Source organism: Carettochelys insculpta, chromosome 1, assembly GCF_033958435.1.
Source record: "Carettochelys insculpta isolate YL-2023 chromosome 1, ASM3395843v1, whole genome shotgun sequence".
Lineage (NCBI taxonomy): Eukaryota > Metazoa > Chordata > Testudines > Carettochelyidae > Carettochelys > Carettochelys insculpta.
The window spans coordinates 240192894-240213591 of NC_134137.1; the positions used below are offsets into that span (position 1 = coordinate 240192894).

The 20698-nt window shown below is 45.4% G+C and overlaps 1 protein-coding gene across 1 annotated transcript in view; it reads left to right on the plus strand.

The window, feature by feature from the left end:
• The first annotated feature begins 3285 nt into the window (after window positions 1-3285).
• Window positions 3286-20698, plus strand: part of CD9 (CD9 molecule) — a 37266-nt gene continuing 19853 nt past the window's right edge. The window contains exon 1 of the mRNA XM_074983667.1: window positions 3286-3483. Coding sequence (XP_074839768.1) covers window positions 3418-3483 — 66 coding nt within the window. The 5' untranslated portion in view covers window positions 3286-3417. The remainder of the gene's footprint in view (window positions 3484-20698) is intronic.

The window sequence follows — 20698 nt, forward strand, 5'->3', positions numbered from 1 at the left end:
ATAGGTGATGCTCCTTGAACAAGCTCACAGCACAACTAGGCAGTTTCAGTATTTTGAGTGTCAATAAGATTCATTACTAGAATTGGGCTGATAATGACTAATTTGGGTGTGAGCAGGGCTGGCTTCATTAGCATCTGCAACAGAGATTTCCCATCAAACAGTTCTTCTATGCATTTGTTATCCCGTAGTTCAGTGCGGTAACCACTTTGAAAGAGCTGCTCTCCATTTATTACGCTAATTGGGATGTCTTTCTGTTCTATCTTAAATGCAGATGAGGCTGGGGTGTTTCCTCAATCAATTCACCCTTGTTGGTGGGATTTAGGTGTGTTCACCCCTGCCAATTTCAGTGCTTTGTCTTTGATTCAAGCAGAGGCGGGGAGAAAGGGGATTTGTTTTCCATGAGTATCAATCCCTGGCTTCCCAAGAGCACAGAGCTGACAGGTGGTCATTCTCTGGCTCCCCAAAAACACAGAGCTGGTAACGAACACCCCAGTGAATATTATCACAGCTCTGCTTGGAGGACCCCCTGAAACCTGCTCATGACCGCTCAGAAGGTCTTGCTCCCTTGGTTGAAAACTGCTGTGCCAGGGTAACCATCCTGTGCTAGGATTTATGCAAATGTACTGCATTGTGACTTTTCTATTTTTGCTGTCCAATCAGTGCTACTACAACATTTTCTTTTGTTTTTGTGTTGAGTGGGGAGCACTAATTGTTTTTGGAGGGGGCTTGATGGACTAGGGAGCAATGGACTGGACTGTGGTTTGTTTCTCTCTTTCTTGTTGCTCTTTCAGAGCTCAGCAGTACAGGCAATGTATACTGCTCTGGCTGATATGGTGTCAAAGTCTGAACAGTCTTTTTCCTGTGTTGATAATTTTACTCATCTGACAGTTTGTCTATACATGACACTATCTTACAAAAGCCAGATGAATAACGGAAAGCCAAGAAAGGAATTATGGACATTTTTAGTTTGACCTCCTGCTCCCCACACACATTCCAGAATTTCAGTGGCTTCCAGTATGGATCCCACAATGCGCAAAAAATATCCCAGAAAGCACAGAGCCTTGGGTCAGAACAATGCACTCTGAGCCTTTTGCCCAGAATGTTGTACTCTTGTTTCAAAAAATCACAATGCTGTGTGGATTCAGTGTTTCAAAAGGCAAGTAGCTAAACAGGGCAGAAACAAAGCAATGTTTTCAGAATAGCTATTTCTTGAGTAATTAAAGCACAAAGACATCATCTGAAATAGCTTACAAGTGCAAACAAGCTGAAGAAAACTCACCCTATTCATGCCCCTGGAGCAAATGGTGGGTGGCACAGAGCCATTTCAATTTTGCTTTTAATTCTGTTCATCACTCTCCTCCTAGATGAGTAGTAAGATGTGTCTAGCACAGGGGTAGACAATTTTTGATGGGGTGGCCACTCCAAGATGCTGGTAAGTGGTCAAGGGTGGCACTTTTTTATTATGGGGGAAGGGGTATGGGATGGAGGTTGGGGGCAGAAGGGCGCTCGGGGCAAGGGACTGGGATGCAGGAGAGGGTGTGGGATCTGAGAAGGAGTTTTGGTGAAGGAGGGGGATGTGACCTGGGGCAGGAGATTGGGGTCCAAGGTCTGGGAGGCTGTACTGGTGCAGGAGGGGATTCTAGCCTGTGGGAGGGGTGTGGGAGCAGAAGCAGAATGTGGGAGGGAGTTGGGTGCAGTGAAGCAAGCTGTGGCTGGGCAGTGCTTACCTCAGTAGCTCCTGCCAGCAGCACTATCAAGCAAGCTTCCCTACCTGCCTGCAGATCCAGCCCACTGGCTGCTCCATGCAGCTCACCCCGCTGTTGGGGGACAGCTTCCCACTGTGTCCACCCCCAGCAAAATCTCTCAGTTCCCATTGGCTGGTTTTGTGTGCTGCCTCCCACCCCAGCAAAACCTTTCAGCTCCTATTAGCTGAAAACTGGCCAATGGGAGATGCGAAATTGTGCAGCACTGTCCCTGCCCCTCCCCCCCAGCAAAATGTCTCAGCCCATTTGCCAGTTTCCAGCCAATAGGAGGCAAGAAATTTTGCTGTAGGTGGAAGTAGCACCTGATGCTCTCCCCGCTCTGTAGATGTGAGGTTGACCAAGGGCTGGATGTAAAGACTTGGTGGGATGGATCCAGCCCCCAGGCTGTATCGTGCCCACCTGTGATCTAGCAGGTCAGTTCCTGAAAAGTTGTTGCCACTTTTGCTATTTTTAATACTATGCTGCTGTGGATCAGAACTATGACACCAGTAACCCCCACCCATCAAGCGTAATGGTCTCAAACCCGGCTTTGAGCAACCTAGTTACTCTTTCCAAGGTGACTTCAACAACTTCTGGGCCTGAGTCCCCCACAAATCCAGCTCCCCAAGTTTTTAACTATCAGACATTTAGACTTCTCCTCTGAGTCATCACCCACAAAAGGAGCAAAACTTGCCCCCAGTTATTACTTCACTTGAACATACCCACTCCACACCATGTACACACCACAGACCCAGTTGGGGTAAAAAGAAACAAAAGGTTTATTTAACAGAAGGATCATGGATTCAAAGATTAAAACAAACCAGCAGTCCAGTAGTACTGTAAAGACTAACAAAATAATTTATTAGGTGATGAGCTTTCATGGGGCAGATGAAATAAGCAGGAAAAGCAAACACATAAAAGTTACACAGCACATGAACAAGGGACAATCTCAGGCTTTACAGGTCTACCCTAACTACATTCCCATGTCTACTTGTCAAGGAAATCACTGGCTCTACGGGGTCTCCCTGGGTGTTTTCTCTGCCCTCCAATAGATTCAGTGTGCCAGGGGCAGCTCCCCACTTAGCTGCTGACCCTGTGTCTGGGTTAACTGGTGTTCCTCTGTACTGTTGGTCCTATTCCCCTGGAGCATGAGAGTCAGTGGCATGTCGGCAGGTTCCGGGCGGGAGTGGGTCCAGAGCCCGAGCTATCTATCCCTGTGTGCGCACTCCACAGCAAAGCCAAGCCAAGCCTGGAGGCTGTGGGAGAGGGAAGGGGCTGAGGGAGACGAGCTCGGGGCAGAAGTGTCTGAAGGGGGCGTGGCCGGGAGGCAGGGCTCGGCGGAGAAGCCGGGGCTGGAGCACAAATACGGCGCTCGAAAGAGGCACAAGCTAGAGCAGTAGCACCCAGGCAGAGAAGGCAAAGGGGAGGGGAGGAGAGAGGCAGGCAGGCAGCGACAGCGGGAGGAGAGCCCCGATTGGCCAGAGGGCAGGGCAGGTAGGGAGGGGTAGGGCGAGAGGAGCGGCGAAGGGGCCGGGCTGGGCAGTCGGGGGAGGTGCTGGGGCAGGGAACGGCTGGACTGAAACCCGGATTTAAGGAGTGGCACTTTGGAAGTATCCTCGCTGCGCCCCGTCCGCCGAGCCCCGCCGCCGCCGCCCCGAGCCGACCCTCCGGCAGGATGCCCGTGAAAGGAGGCACCAAGTGCATCAAGTACCTGCTCTTCGGCTTCAACTTCGTTTTCTGGGTAAGAGCCCCGCCCCCCATCTCCCCCTTCGGCCCCAGCGCGGCCCCACCCCCGGAGGAGCGCGGTGCCAGGTGCGGCGTGGCAGGGAGCGAGCGAGGCGTGAACCCTGCGCGCTCCCCCGGAGCTGCGGGCCCCCGGCGGGCGCAGGGGATCCCCGCCCTCCCCGGCCGGCCCCGCTGGCGGCGCTCGGCGGGCTGCGCCCTGCTCCCCCCGGGCGAGTCTGGTGGCGCCCGGGGCAAACCCGTCTCCTCCCTGCCTGCCGCACCTTGGCTCTGGGGGTGGGAATCGAGGAGGAGCGGCCGGCCGGAGCTGCTGTTCTCGCTCTCCTTTCCCCTCCCTCCCAGGTGGGCGGGGAATAGGCAGGTCGGGACCCCACTCTGGCCGCCTCTGCACCCCCTGAGCAGCTCCCCCCCCCGCTCCGCCCCGGGCGAGCTCACTGGCCCGGAGGGTTTTAACTCCTGCCCGGCGCCGAGTGAATGGGGGGGGGAAACATTAGATGTGCCCCGTGGGGAAAACGTGTTGGATCGGGGTGTCTCGCCTCGTCCCCGCCGCCTGCCTGTCCCGCCCCCAGCCGCGCCACGAAGCCTGGGAGGGGCTGCTGGGCGGTGGCGGTGGGCGGCCCGTGCGTTTCAGAGGGCGCTCCCGGGGGACTAGGCATCCCCAGCTGGCGGCCTGCCCTGCTCAGCCCTCGCGGGTTACGGTGGTTTTCAAAAGAAAACACCCCGGCGACAGGCTGACTCACCCAGCGGACGTCAGCTCCAGCTCCCCCGTCCCGTACCTGCTTGTCCGCTCCACTAAGCCACTTTTCCCCAGCCTGGCTTTGAGAAAAGGCCAGGGACTTACATAGACACTTGCTAGCTGCACAGTTGCTTGAGCTCCTGAGTAGGGAAGGCGATCGACCTCCCAGAAAGTAATTGACCTTCTAGAACTTGAGTTTTAAACGAATGCCAGCAAAGTAGGGAAGCAACCTAATCGCAAAGCTGGATATGTTAACCTGTAGTGCAGAATACTGATGCTCCATTTACCTCGGGAGACTCCTTCTGCATAGTCTAGTAAATTTGACTGCAAGCTGCAAATGATTTGTGATGTGCAACCAAGATTTTTACCTTTCTAATTGTATACTTTTAAAGAGACAAGTATCTGAAGAAAATTGTAATATACGAAGCATTGTTTTAGTTTGGGAATGTACTTTGTGTTCAATACTCTGCATGCGTAACTCTTCAATGAAGGTTCTGTGTGCAGCTCAAAACTGCCTTTCTTCCCCTACTGTGACAGATTGCAAACTTGCCTCTAGCCTATTATGTCTTATCATCTTTGTCTATGAATAATACTGCTTTCCAGACTTCTCCTCCCACTGCTTATACTCAGTTAATTTTTTTAAATTTAGTTGCCCTTCAGTTTTTACCCATAATTCTACACAAATGTAATGGAAGCATATCAGGTAGCCTATTTATTTATTTATTTTTAAATATTGGGGAGGGGAAGCCAGTGGTGTGTGTAAGCTGCCAGGGTAACAACTACAAGCACAATTAAGACATTTCCCTCCCTCTCCCTTTTAAACTTTGCATGCTGATGGGATCTTCACCTGATGCTGGTGGCTTATTTCTGGGGCACACTTAATAGTATATTCACAAAGTGTCATGTGCCCAGGAAGTCCAGAGTTATTTTCTCCCTTCGGAGCAAGAGAACAGAAATGAAAGCCAGGGAGCAACATGAAGGGCAAAGCTAGACTGCAAGGCAAGGACTGAGGGAACAGCAGTTGTCTTTTAAAACTGTGGCTTCTCACACTTTTTCCATTTCCTGTGGCTTCTGGTTAAACAGAGAATGCCAGTAGTTTGACTGTTTGCACTGCTAAATGCAAACCTTCTACCTTTGACTCTAGGACAGACATGAGTGCACCTAAGAGAAGGTAGTAGACCCTGATGTAGGTTCTTTATAAAGCTCTGGAAAATAAAGTCAGATGTGAATCAAGGGCAATTAGGTCTGGGTACAACTTCATTTTCAAAAAAGAAAAATCCATTCTTTAAAAACAAATACATTGTCAACTTTCAGATATCTTCTCTTAACTGCCTTCCTTCTCCACCATCTCATGAAAAAACCCAGGAAATCCTCTTTGGATTCTTAATGACATGCAAAGTAGCAATAATGATGGAACCCATGAAAATAGAGTTCTGTGAGTAAATATAGTACTAGAGAGGAAAAGACAATTGCATACATTCAGTCAAATACGGCTCACTTGTAATCTGTTTATGTAGAGACGGCCTTGAATACAGTATCTGATTTATATCAGGCATAAACTACAAATTGTAGCTCTATAATTATCCAAATCCAAGCATTTGATTTTTTTTTTTTGAGAATGCCTAGATTTATAATCTGCATGTGTCTAGAGAGAGAGTTTTAAAGTGTTTGGATTGAAAGTCTCTGCAAATCTCTATTGTAAAATGTTATTCCATATCAGATATTCACTAACCTTTAATTTGGGTTTGGAGGAATGGAAGCTGGGAACAAAAATCAATCTCGTAACCTAATTATCAAGTCAAACTTCTGGTTTTTTACACTGTCATGCCTACCTGAAGTCTGGATTACTGGAATGCATGATTGTACATGAATTTACTCTTAAAACTGTTCATAAGCTCCAACTAGCTCAGACTGCAGCATCCTGCTTGCTCAGCAGTGAGCTGCCAAGCAGGCTCTGTGATTGCACAAATGGCTAATATGTTCATGCACGCAGTTTCAGATGTGTTTTAATTTATAAATGGCAGCACTTCTTTTTGCCATTGGAGGTGCTCAATTTAGCTCCAGGCTGAACCATGAGCACTGGCAGAGCACTTGAAGCGAAATGTGATTGACTCAAGAGCTCCTCTCCGTTCTCTGGTTCTTCATGGCACCACTTTCCTGACCATTAGGGTTAGCTTCTAGATCTACTTTTCATCTTCTGTCAAGCCTAGGTTAGAGTTAGAGTGGTGTGAATGAATAGGGAACAGAAAGAAAAATATGTAGTCTGTAAGTGCTTTGGCCTTACCTTCACTAGGGAAAAACATGGAGTAACTTCCTAGTGAAGACTCGGTAACATGTAGTTCCATAGATGGTAGCTGGGAGAGAGAAATACTGGGCTACTTGCTGGTGCTTATGTTGACCTGCTAACACATGTCAAAACTGTACTGCCTAGACTTCACTGGGAAATTGCAGGTAGTTAACAGGAATTAACAAAACACCTTTTTTATTTACACTTTTTCCCCTAGTGAAGATTCAGCCTCTGAGGCCAGGGTGTCCAGTACAGGCTCCACTCACCATATGTGGTGAATAGGAGACTGCATTTTGGTGAATAGGGCTCTTGGGGTGCAGCGCTAGGACTGAATTCCAAACCCCTGCTGTGGGGCACCCCCTGTTGGAGTGCCAGGCCCCCACCAGAGCATGGGGCCAGAGCCTGGGCCTCTTTCAGAGCACAGGGAGGAAACTGGAGCCGAAGCCTCTTCTGGACCATGGGGCCAGGGCCAGAGCCCAAGCCCCTGCTGGAGCACAGGGCTGGAGCCCCTGCAATGGATCCCCTGCCAGTAATGGGGGATGCAGGGCAGAGAGTTGGGGAGGCCTAAGCAGGGGTTGGGAGGGTGAAGAATTCAGGGCATAGGGGTGTAGGGAGTGGGAGGGATCATGCTGCGCAGCCACCCAAGGCTCAGGTCTCACTGGGACCCTCTCTTTCTGACTGCCCAAGCACTGGAGCTGGTTGTGGATGACAGCTGTTCAGCTCTTTGAGCACCAGGATTGGAGCCTGGATGTTTTGTGCCCACATGGCATGGGGCACCAGGAAACCTCCAGAACCACACCCTATCCAGCAAGTCTGTTATAGATGCACTGCACCAGGACACACTGACTTTCTTTCACCTTTGGGGAAAAGGGAGACCTGTGCATATTAAATCCACAAGTATTTACCAGGACTACTTGTGCAAATTAAGTAAACGTCTGCAAATGGCTGTTTAGGTACTAGCCACCAGCTAATAGAGCTATGCAATTTACTCTTGGAATTGTGGTGAATGTGGTATGTGAATGTTGGTACAACTTTTACTATGACTTTCATGCACAGCTCTGATCTCAGCTTTGAAAATTCTGACATATTTGCCCATGGTGAATCAGAAAAAATAGGTTTGCATTCCGTAGTAAAGGCAAGCTTACATGCTAAATGGAGAAGCTCTGCATCTTAATTTATTTATTAATGAAGCTGTAGAGCCATTAGAGATTTTTTAAAAGTATCGCTGGCACTTGGAGTGTACACAGAGTTCAGAAGATCAAATTTCAGCGTTCTGCTTCAGGAAGGTTGCTGACCCCAGGCTATGGGGTGCCTGGCTCTGGGGAAGGAGCAGGACATTTATTAGGGGGGTGGGACGCACAAATGCAGCGAATATGGAAAGATGAGATCCACAAATGTGGCAATCTTTGAATTCCTATTGAACACTGCTGCTCTACGGCGGAGACCGCCTCTCCTTGTGTGTGCACGATGCCTAGAACAATGGGGCTCTGAAACCAGAACAGGGCCTCCAGGTGCTACTGGAATACAAATAACTGGTGAGGAGAATCCATATTTTCATAAACATATTCTGGAATAAACTGAGAGATTGTTTTGGCCATCAGGGTAGATAAAATAATGGGTGCAGTTTTGTGTCAAATCTCAGAGGCTTTGAAGGTCCTTCATTCTTAAACTCATCTGTATAATAACAACATTTAAATTAAGAGACTTCACCAGTACTTGGAGCTGGTCCATCTTCTGGATTTAAGCGGGTTGTGGTGGAGGCAGTTGGAATTTAGCTACACAACTTAACTTGAGTGGCCTGGAGTGTGATGCTTTGGTATATCATGCAGCCAAGCACTGACTAGCACTGCTTCTGAACTGAGGATGTGGGAAGGGAATTCTTGTTCCTGTGTGGCCCTACTGCCACTCACCATTCCCTGACTGGTGTCAGACAGTCTTGTGGACAAATTAGATTTTTAACATTGCTCATTAAACTCAATCTTTTTCTCTTACTACTTACTTCCTCCATAAGGCTACGGCTACACTACAGAGATCTTTCGAAAGAAGCCCTTCCAGAAGATCTCTTCCGAAAGTACTTGTTATGAAAGAGATCATCCACACACACAAAGCGGGTCAAAAGAGTGATTTGCTCTTTCATGGGAAAGCATCCACACACACACACCCGCCTCACTCTTTCAAAAGAAGAGGCCAGGGATTGAAAAATCAGGTGCCGTGAGGCCTGCTCTTTCAAAGGAAAGGGCCTGTGGAGTGTCTACACACGTTTTCTTTCTAAAGAAGCTTTTGAAAGGGGATGCTTGTCCTGAAACAAGAAAGGATGAGCAATTTCAAAAGGAGCACCCCATTGTTTCGATTTTTACTTTCAAAAGAACACTTTGTATGTAGACGCTCCATGGGATCTTTTCAAAGAGCCCCCTTCCTTCAAAAGATCTTTTGAAAGAACTTGCTAATGTAGATGCAGCCTAAGAAGTGCTTCTGATTAACTCCTATATGGACACACTTTGGGCTGGGAATAAAGTTAGTTTTCACTCACCTGCAATTACTGTTGTGTGTGGGTGGGAATAAAGTGATATTAACAATGCAGTTTTACAAGGTACCTATTTCAGGGCTTGTCTATGCTCAAAAGTTACAAATTTATAGCACAATATCTGTTCCTGAGTAACTCCATGTGTTTCAGAATAAGAGCATCTTATTTCTGGTTTAGGTCTGTTCCAGAGTGGCTTAAGCTATACTGTCCAAAGTCACTTAGTGTTGAATAAGTGAGTGTTCATACTGGGGGCTCTAGTGGTAAGTTTTAATCTGCAACACTAATATGTAGACCAGTCCAAAGAGCATCCACACATGTAGTTAATCAGGAGATACTCCACACTTACATAAGTCTTAACTAATAATCCTTAGCTCTTTAAAACAGGGCTCGCTACAAGGCCACACTGAGGGAAGGGGATGTGATATAGTCTAGGAAAGGAAAATACCCTTATTAACAGTGGCTGAGAATTATGTGATAGTTCAAGATGCCTTAACTGTCATAGTTAATTTAATATAATCTGCCTTGTAATGGAACTTGATTGTCCTTGCCTTAAAGCTTTTTTTAAACACTGGTTTATAGGCATGTTGTGAGCCAGGCAGAGGAATACTGAAGGAAACCTTTTTAAGGCAGTGTCTACACTAGGGGAAAACTTTGAAATGGACATGCTAATGGTCAAATCAGAGAATACTAATGAAGCACTGAAATGAATATTCAGCACCTCATTAGCATGCAGTTGGCCAAGGTGCTTCAAAAGCGCTGTGTTTCGCTCGTGTGCGGCTCATCTTCATAGGGGTCCTTTTCAAAAGGACCCTTCCAATGTCGAAATCCCCTTATTCCTATCACTTTATTCCCACCCATCCACAACGGTAATTGCAGGTGAGTGAGAACTACCTTTTATTCCGAGCCCAAACTATGTCCATGCATGAGTTAATCATTAGTATTCTCTGATTTGGCCATTAGCATGGCCATTTCAAAGTTTTCTCCTGGTGTAGACGTAGCCTAAGACATGGGAAGGTTTAATTTCTCCAGTAGTCCTAAGAAAACTGCACAGTCAGAGATCAAAAACAACAAGAAGTCCTGTGACACCTTCTAGACTAACAGATTTATTGGAGCATAAGCTTTCAAGGCAGAGACCCACTTCGTCCGATACAACTCCATGCCTACATAAGTATTAAGTGACAATGCATCTGATGAAGTGGGTCTATGCCCACAGAAGCTAATGCTCCAGTGAATATTAGTCTTTAAGATGCCAAAAGACTTCTAATTTTTCCAGATGCAGACTAGCACAGCTACCCCTCTGATAATTGAGAAATCAGGCTCATAAAGACTGTGCTAGAATCAAAGCTTTTGTTTTAGGTATGAAAATGGTAGTTAAGCAGATGCCTCTTAATTTTCCCTCCCCTCTTAGATTTCCAGGATGACTGTATCACTTAAGAAGCTTATTCACCTAATTATAGGGTGTAGTTTCATTCTGGCACTTTCCCTCTTCGGGTGGGGAACCGTTTGAGACTGCATATCCAACCTTTAAGACATAAAAGGGGGGTGATTTAATCAAACTCTCTTTACTTTTTTTTTTCCCCTGAGATGCTCACACCTCTTACTGCCACTATTTGATCTTTACATTAGGCTTATAAATGTGGTTTCAAACAGTACCCTTTGTTAAACTAGTGTGACTGTGACGAAGGATAAGGCCTTATACATTCCTGTTGTGCACCAATGTAGTGAAGTAAGTAGTCTATTAAAATAATTTGCTTACATAGCCAAATTTGTGTCTCTTGAAATTCTGTATCTGGGTTTAGTGACTGACCGCTTGGATTAGAGCTGAGGTGCATTGTGGCACTGGCACTGGTGTTGGAAGGACCTGGGAGCAGATGCTCAAGTTAGTTTGAAAAAGCTACAACTTAACCTACATAAAAATGTGTATCTTAAATCTTTCAATCCTGTTTTGAGTGTTTCAGTCACATACACGCACCCATGTGTACATGGGTCTTGACTCCAGTAAATTTATGACTACTAGTGAGATTGAATTTGGAGGCATCTTTCTTCAGCATATCTCAGATCTGCTGTATGACATATCACTTAGTCCTTCTGGTTTGTTGGAGTAATAGTAGCATAGTGCAGAGGGCTAGACTTGTCGTACTGGAAGGGACCTTGAGAAGTCATTTGTATGATTGTTGAAAAACAGCCAGCTTATAGAACCTACTGCTGAAGGTTATACAACAGAAGCTGCAGCTATTCGGGTATATCTGCAGAATGAAAGATGAGCAAAAAGTTAAGACTCCAGTATTCGGTGGAATGGACAGCTCATATAGGAGAGGCAGACCCCACAGAGAATGGGTAGCTGATATAGTAGATTGGTGTGGGGCTAGTCTACAGAAACTAAGCCACGCCGCACTGGACAGGGAAAGATTGAAGGAAATAGTGAGGGAGGCATCGGACACCAGCGGGCCCTGAGTGCATGGTTGTTGAAGATGATGATGAGCCAGCTTCTTTAAAATGCTGACAAATGACGAACAAACTTCCTTGAGCTATTCCAAACAAGCAGGAAAATGATTCCTCACAGAACAGACATAAGCCAAACAAACAAATAAAACCCTAAGCATTTTTTTTTAAATATAAAATATTTTCTCTCTTTCTTGTGTAATGGTAAATGCTGTTGGCTTAAACGTGAATGGAAATACTACTTGTATTCAGTTGAACTGGTATGTTAACTTAGTGTCCTAACTTGATATTTTTTTAAAGTCAGGAACACAACTGAGAAATCTTATATGAAATTATCTATGTTCAGATTGTTAGAGGTTTTAAGTTTACTTAGAATTCAAATAAATGTAAAATCAGTAGACTGATTTCTGGGCCATTTCTACAAAGGCCACTTTCTCCAAAAGTGGCATGATAATACATGGCCCGAAATATGCTAATGAGGCACGGATGCAAATTCACCATGCCTCATTAGCATATGGTCACGTGATTTGGAGTCCAGAAGACCGGTCTTCCGGACTGCAAAACGCCATGTAGAAGCGCGGCCCCGGGGGAGCTTCCGGAAGGAAGTTCTTCTTCTGAATGCCCCTTCTTCCCAAATCACGTGACCATATGCTAATGAGGTGTGGGGAATTTGCATCTGTGCCTCATTAGCATATTTCGGGCCGTGTATTACCATGCCACTTTCGGAGAAAGTGTCCTGTGTAGAAACAGCCCTGGATTAGAAAGGCCACTAGTCATGGGACAGGAATTCCCCGTAATACATCATTACATTGCAATACATGCTGTTCCAGTACAGTGGGCATTGCATTAACTTTGCCAATAACACTATTGAAACTAGAACTTGCTTAATGAGAGAGAGGGGGGGGAAAAAAACATCTTTTTTTTCCAACCCATACATTTCTTAAACTAAGTAGGGCTAAACATTACTCTCTGAGACTAAGGTTAAAGGTACATAGTTAAATACACACACAGGATTATAATACACAGTTGCTGCCTCTTATTACAATTGCCAAATATGCAGTATGCATCTGTGAGGGTATTGTGAAAAGCTTGAAAATTTTTGTGGTTGTTGAAAGTGATGCCATTATTAAGGCTCAGCTTCAGTCCATTCAAAACCCTGATTTGATTTTCTTATCCATGATTTTCTCCTCTTGTCTGTACTGAGCCTGCAGTTTTAGTCTGTTCAAAATCAGATACGTCCCTAATTGTTCAGAATATTCTCAACACACCTTTCAGCATGCTCTTCAACATCATATCTGGTCTTGGCCCAAAGCTGTAGATAGGCACATGCACATGTGGGCAGGAGACGTAGCTTCTGAACTAGTAAGGAGTTTGTTTTGGTAGCTTCCATGTTTGAAGGTGGGGAGGAGTTATTCTCCTGGCTTACACTATGCTCACATTCTTAGGGTGGGGAGAGAGTGCTCTCGAATAGCTCTAAATGGGCTATGGTCATTTAGTGAAGCCTGGAAAAAACAGTCATATTGCCAAAAATTATTGCTGCTACTCCTCTCCTCCCTTCCCCATCTTTTTCCCCTCATCCTGTGGTGATCAGCACTATGACGCTTACAGCTGCAGAAATACTCGTTTTTTTTTTGTTTGTTTTTTTTGTTTACTGACTGCAATGCAGTACCACAGTCTGACTTCTTTTCTCTCCAAGTTAATTTCCCAAACTTGATTTTAATCAAATGTGTGTCACTAAATGGCACTGCTCCCTTATTCTGGGAGTTCTGCGACTTTCCACTGAAAGCAGAGCAAGCTTTTAATAATCTTTGGAAAAGGACCCTAGGCGTGTGGTAAATGTCTAATGCAGTAGTGCGTGCCTGCAGGCTCAGTGTGGCCCATTGGGGTTCAGTGTGTGGCCCTCAAGACATTGGCAACTATGCACATGTGCAACAGTAGTTTGTGGTTTCCATCTACATAATTTTTCCCCCTTACTGATATTTCTGAGCGTTACCCATGTAAAGCAAAGGCCCGTGATGTGTCATGCGTGCTGATTGCACACAGCATTGACTGTAAAAGCCATGTGCTCCCTCTGCCTCCAATCAAAGCACTTGTACAGTTCAGTCGGCACACCCAGCAAATTCTAGGTATGCTATCCTGGCAGACTCTCTTGGTTAGAACAATCTTGCAGCCAACTGAGATGGAAGGTCACTCATGCAGCGCACTCACTAGCTTAGGCAGCCCCGCACTGATTAATGCCATCTGAATGAAAGTGGAAGTATCCCGATCCCAAAGCCACTCATCAGAGACCTAACATCTTTCAGATGGTGTTGAAATGTATCCAGGATGTCTCGTGGCCCGTCTTTTGGGCACTATACTTCTGCCATTCGTTTTAAATCATATGTTTTCTGACACATATCAGCCTGGCTCTCTGCTGTCTGCATCCCTTGTTGATTTCCCTAGTTTGATGTTCACTCCTTTATCGCCTAAAGTGCTGCACCTGATTGAGCCTGGCAAGTTTATTCTTATTTTTATTACAGTGGCACCAACAGAGAGTGGGGCCACACTGCTAACATCTCTACATATACATAGTAAGGGACAGTCTCTGCTCTGAAGTGCCTTCAGTCTAAATAGAGTGCATGTGAGGCGTGTGCTACACTTGAAACAACATAGGCATATCGTGTCAATGAGCAGTCTGAAATAACAGCTCCTGTGACTAATTTAGTTATGCCGACAACCCCACCCACCACCACCAGTGTAGACAGAGCTGTGTTGGTGGAAGAATGCTTCTGTCGGTGTAACTAACATCATTAAGGGATGTGGTGTTCCTGCGTTCATGGAAAATCCCCTTCTTTTTGTGCTGAGGTAAGATCTGTCGTGGAAATATTGTCTCAGATATTTTCCCAGGAGCTGTTTCCTAACTGTGGAATTCTGTTGTTTCTTAAGTTCTTCCAATCTCTCATCTGCAAATTGGAAAGTAAAATCCCTCTTCCGCTATTGCCTTCATAGGGTGGAATAACTTTAAAACGTACTCTTGCTGGAACAAAAGGTAGAGATTTATTCTTAGATTTTTCTTTGTATCTGAGTGCCTTATCAAAGGTAACATAAGAGAAGTGCTCCTTTATTCCTGTCATGAAATGTAGCCTATATACTTAGTCAGCAGACTTCAAGTTTTTAAAAAGTAGTTTTGTGACTTCTAAAACTCTGAAGAAACCTGTATAATTACTTCTAGAGTTAGTAACCTCTTTGAACCAGAGATCTCATGCAGGTGGTGCTTATGAAGTGAAAAGCTCCATAGTCTGCATGTGATTGAGGCAGTGGAGAGGTATGTGAAGGTCAACATGGAGCTTGAGTCTGTAGCAGCACATACAGAAAGCCCACAGGTACATTCTGTATACCTACAAGCTCTAAGGAAGAAACTGCGCTTAATTAACCCCATGTAGGCATCATCTGCAAATCTTGAGACCTTACTCTTTCGTTTTTGAGTTTCTGGAACAGGCATTCTTTCTGTCCAAAAGCTCAAAGTCAACTGAATGTGTCTGTTTCTTGTACCTATCTGACCCTCGCAACCTGTGGCTGTGGTCAAGAAGACCAGTGATGTTTTAAAGTTCAGAGGAGATCTCACGGAGATCCCAGAGACTCAAACTACTTCAGTGATTAACTCCAAAACTAATTGCCTGACCTCCTAACAGAGTATTGGATATGTGTTCTTGCACAAGGTTAATAAAGCTTGGAATTTCTAGTTAGACAGATCAAGAGGTGAGTTGTGACTTTAAAAAGGTAATTCTTATGTCCTGATATCTCCTTGTCGAATTAACATTTTCTTTAAAAAACACTAGTAAAGTTTCAAATACAAGGTGTTTTTCAAGGAGAGGTGATGTTATACCATCTCAGCTTTGTGATTTTTTTCCCCCCCCCCCCACCTAAATCAGTGGCTTAGTGTAGAGCTACTCTTCCCCCCTCCCCCCACAACCTTATTTTCCTCCAGGTTAGTTATCCAGGACATTCTGTTCTTTCACAACTCTGTTATCTAGTAACTGTCCTCTCCAACACTGTAGGGCCATGTCTACACTAGCTCCAAACTTCGAAATAGCCACGCAAATGGCCATTTCGAAGTTTACTAATGAAGCGCTGAAATGCATATTCAGCACTTCATTAGCATGCGGGCGGCCGCAGCACTTCGAAATTGACGCACCTCGCCGCCGCGCGTCTCGTCCCGACGGGGCTCCTTTTCGAAAGGACCCCGCCTACTTCAAAGTCCTCTTATTCCCATGAGCTTATGGGAATAAGGGGACTTCAAAGTAGGCAGGGTCCTTTCGAAAAGGAGCCCCATCGGGACAAGCTGCGCGGTGGCAAGGCGCATCAATTTCAAAGTGCCGCGGCCACCCTCGTGCTAATGAAGCGCTGAATATGCATTTCAGCACTTCATTAGTAAACTTCGAAATGGCCATTTGCATGGCCATTTCGAAGTTTGGGGCTAGTGTAGACGTAGCCTAGGTGTGCCTGGTTTTTTACAAAAATGGTAAGGCTGGTCTGGACTCTAGCCAAAATAAGTGTATAATCCAGGATTGCTATGCACAGTAAGGGAGGAAGAAAGAGTTGTCAAATTGAACTAGAGTCAGAACAGCAAACCATGATAAGTTATGAGCCACACAAAGGTTGTGTTTACGTGTAATTTAAACAAACAGTAGAGTTTGTGGGACTAGAATCTTACTAATAAAGCAGAGTTCAGCATTGGAGCGCTAACAAAAAGAAGTGAGCTGTCAGGAGGAACTTCAAAGACTGAGGTTGTACAGAGCACAAGAAGGAAGGCGGGAGTATGAGGAGAGTGTCCTGGTGTACTCCCTTGGAAGACAGGGCATGATGTGGAGCTTAGACAGAGACAAGAATATATACATGGAGGGCATGTGCAAAGCAAATAAGAGGGTTTGCATTTGATACTGAAATTGACTAGAATTAGCCATCAGTGGGTAAAGAACAGGTTCAGAGCTATTTAGAAAGGCTACACTCACACAAATCCATGGGTCCAGATTTAATGCATCTGAGAGTACTGAGGGAATTGGCAGATGTCATTGCAGAGCCTTTGGCTATTATCTTTGAATACTCTTGGAGATCAGGAGAGGTCCCAGATGGTTGTGTGGGGGGGAAGCAAATGCATTGGAACAGATTCAGCAGAGGGCAACAAAAATGATTAGGGGGCTGGACTACATGATATATGAGGAGCAGCTGAAGGATTTGGGCTTATTTAGTTTGCTGAAGAGAAGAATGAGGGGCGATTTGATAGCAGCCCTCAACTTTCTCAAAGGGGGGCTCTAAAGAAGATGGAGAGAAACTGTTCTTTATAGTGACGGATGGCACAACCAGAAGCAGTGGTCTGAAATTACAGAGGGAAAGGTGTAAATTGATTATTAGGAAAGTATATTTCACCAGAAGAGTGATAAAGCACTGGAATATCTTACCTAGAGAGAGATTCCTAGAGGTTTTAAGTCCCAGCTTGACGAAGTCCTGGCTGGGATGATTTAGTTAGGGTTGATCCTGCTTTAGGCAGGGGGCTGGACTAGATGACCTCCAAAGGTCCTTTCTAGCCGTGTGATTCTGTGAGAAGCCAGGGTAGGGTTAAATAGGAGGGGAGCTGTAGTAGGAGTAACATGCAAGGAAAACAATTTAGCTGTAGTCTGTTGGACTGAGGAATGATGAGTTCTGGAGGGTGAAGCTGCTGTTGTAATAAATGAAATATGAGTAGGGGTGGGTTCTGGAGGAAGCAGTCAGATGCTTAGCAGCCTTACTATGAATGGAGAAGAAGAGACATCTTAGTCAAGTTCCTGTCATTACTAGTGTCCTCTTTAGGAATTAGAATTCTTTCGGCCATCAAGTTAGACATCACTGTAAGTCCCGTTTTGCATAGACTTGTGTTTGTGACAGGCCTGTTCCCGTACCAGGATCTGTTCAAGTTTTGCAGCTACAGTAGATTTCAGCCAATATCTTTTTAATTCAACCACTTTTTTATTTTGTTTCGATGCTATTTCTGGATTCAACCTGCCAAAGTGGGAGGACAGGGAACAATTGTATTGTTCCTGACTTTTCTCTTAAATCCTTCTCTCGCCTCTGTTGCTAAGTGGAAAACCCCACACAAACAAAGGGAAAGTTGCTGCCCATATGTGGAGGAAATGGTGGAACTGACTAGTTGAAATAGGGTTGCCAACTTTTCCAACAGGATGCCATGGCTACAAAAGGGATCTGGTTGGGAAAGTTGGCAACCCTAGTTCAGCAACTTACACATGTTTTATATGCACCAAGAAAACAAGCTTAAATTGTATGTCTATTGTTCATGTTTAGTAAATGAATGTTACAAATTCAGAACAGGAAATCATGGTCAGAAAGTGACACAAAATATCCAACACCTTTTGCTTTTGCGGATACCTCTGCTTAACTTTCTGACACAGGCAGAACACCTCCCCAAACCTGTCTTTTTCACTTTTGTACTACATCGGTGCAAGTCAGAGCTGGTTTCTTAGTGGATCATCAACTATTCTAAGCATAAACTTTATTACTGGTGATCCATTTCACTTTTAAACTGAGCCTCTTCTAATATATAGTTATCTGTTGAGAGGCATCGGAGGGGTAGCCATGTTCGTCTGGATCTGTAACAGCAATGAAGGGTCCTGTGGCACCTTATAGACTAACAGAAAAGTTTTGAGCATGAGCTTTCATGAGCACAGGCTCGCTTCATCAGATGCTGGTCCATCACTGTTAAGAGGTAGTAAACTTAGAGCTCTGTATTGTCATGTTTATACAGTAGTTGTTCCAAAGTAGAATTGCGCTGGAAAGTAGAACACACAGTGCTCCATGAATTTGCTTACATTATCACTAGTGTTCCTTCCCATTGGAATTTTACAGGGTTGAGGTAGCCAGACAAAAGTCATAACACATCCTTAATATTTGAGAAGAATGTGGTGTGTATACACATACACACTTCTGTTTTGTTTTTTTTTAAACTGGCCTTGGATTGTGCATAGGTCAGCTCTTCATAGCCTAAAATGTAGTGTCCAGCTTCCCTTTCCTTAGCACAGAGCTAAAAATGGAGACAGACTTTCCTGCTCAGCTCTGATTTGAAAGACAAGGCCCAAATGTCTCCTCTTGGGCTGGAATTAGAGAAATCACCAAATTTGGGGTGGTGGTGGAGGGTAGCTAGGAGGAGCCTATAAGGGAGAGGGTGGCCAGGCATCCAGTTTTCAATGGGAAGAAGGCCTTGTCAAAAAGGGACCCTAGTGACTCTGGTCAACACAGCCTACAGGGCCACTAAAAGGCCAGTTGGCCACACTGGATGTCTCTATGTGGCTCCTGGAAGCAGCTGGCCTGTCCTCCTGGCTCATAGGCACAGGGGTTGCCAGGGGCATTCCACGTTTCCCATGCCCTATAGCACAGGTGCTGCCCCAAGCACCAGCTCTGCAGATGCTGTTTATAGGGAGCCATAGCCAAGGGAGCTGCAGGACTGCCAGTTGTAGATGGAGGTAGCCTATAGCCCTGCCTTTGCCTAGTTGCCTGAGGGATATGATGCTGCTTCCTGGGGGCTGCCTAAGGTGAGCCTTCACCCCCCTCTCTCACCTCAACCCACCAGCCTGGTGCTCGTCCTACATCCTGAACCCCTTATCCACAGCAGTCACCTATTCCCTCACTCCAAAACCTTTGGCCCTAGCTACCAGCCTTGAGCCTTCACTGCAACCCTTGTCTCAGCCCAGTGAAAAAGCATATGCCAAGGGTGGGGTAGAGCAAGTGATTGGAGCCAGGGAGGAATGGAGTATGCAGGGGTAGTTCCACGAAGAAGAGGTGGAGCATCGAAGAAGGGGCAGACTGGTCAATGGTGTTCAGTTTCCTGCAGTCAGAAAGTTGGCAACCCTAAGGTAAAGGTCCATTTCTGTTAACTTGGGAGGCTGTTAGAAGTTGAATCTGGTACAGGGTGGACAAAAGATCAGCTTTTTTTTTTTTTTAATCAAAATAAGGGTTCTTTTTAATTAATTGTAAATAAAATTTCTCATTTAAAAACATTTATAATTAAATATCACAAACATGCTACAGCTACACTTATTCTCATAAAAATGAATGAATGGCTATAGTCTGTCCAGCCTAGTTATCAGCATTTTGCTTCTTGAAAGTTCTCAGGTTTCAGTTTCAATCTCTGCTGCATACTAGCATGCAAAATGGACACCAGCTCGATGGGATGGGTTTTGTTCTGTGCCTATGTGGTGGTGGGCCTTGGTCAAGCACTGCAGAGTTGTTACTTAAGACATTGTTTTAAGACACAGAGAAAATGCAGAGGAACGGGCGGAGGCAGCATAGAAAAGAACAGTGAAATGGACTGGAATGAAAAAGGGAAGACCCTATTCACTACTCACACAGAGCTTCTTATATTCACCTCACGCTTCTGTCCCAGAGAGACTGTCATGTCTTCTGGTGTTAGCCCAAAATAGTTATCTGTAATTTTACTGGCCAGGAAATTGTCTGTCTACAGTATCTTACCCCATGTGTATCTATCATTGACGTTTAATGTAGCTAAGATGCAGGTGGGTTAGAGGAAAACAAGATCTTTATTGAATAACACAGATAAACTTAGGACTCCCTGTAACATAGCAAGAATGGCTCGAGTGTTAGCACAGGTGTTATCATGGGGGATGATTACTATTGTAAGGGTCTGAGCTCTGGGATTCAAGATAGTAGGGAAGGACTGGACAATGTTCTGTAGACACTGGGATGACAGAGGAGAGGACACAGAAATGCTAGGAACTGGATTCCAGGAACCTCTGGAACAGGTAAGTGGACTTCCTCCGTCTTCAGTCTTCTTTCTTCTGTTCTCGTGGCATGCAGACACTTGCTGTCTGGTTTGTGCATAGAGGTGAGTTAAAGGATCCCTTTTAGGTGCTACTTCCTCAGGCTCTTGCTATGAGCAAGGCTGGCTCACTCTGGGGGGGTCTCTTGTGTCCCACTGGGATGACTTGCTTGCACAGCATCCAGAGACACAGTGCTGTCAGAGTGACAGACCCTCCCCTATATCCGTTCCAGTTGCCAGGCAGAATTGCTGTCATGTGGCACTCTGTGTTTCTGCCTTTGCCTCCATTTTGGTGCCAAACTAGAAAAGGGGCACCAAAATCCCTGGAGAAGGGGCACCAAGACAGAGGCCAGGTTGTCCTTTCGCTAATTTACAATGGTGATTCAACCAAAATGGCAACCCAATAAATCAAACATTCATT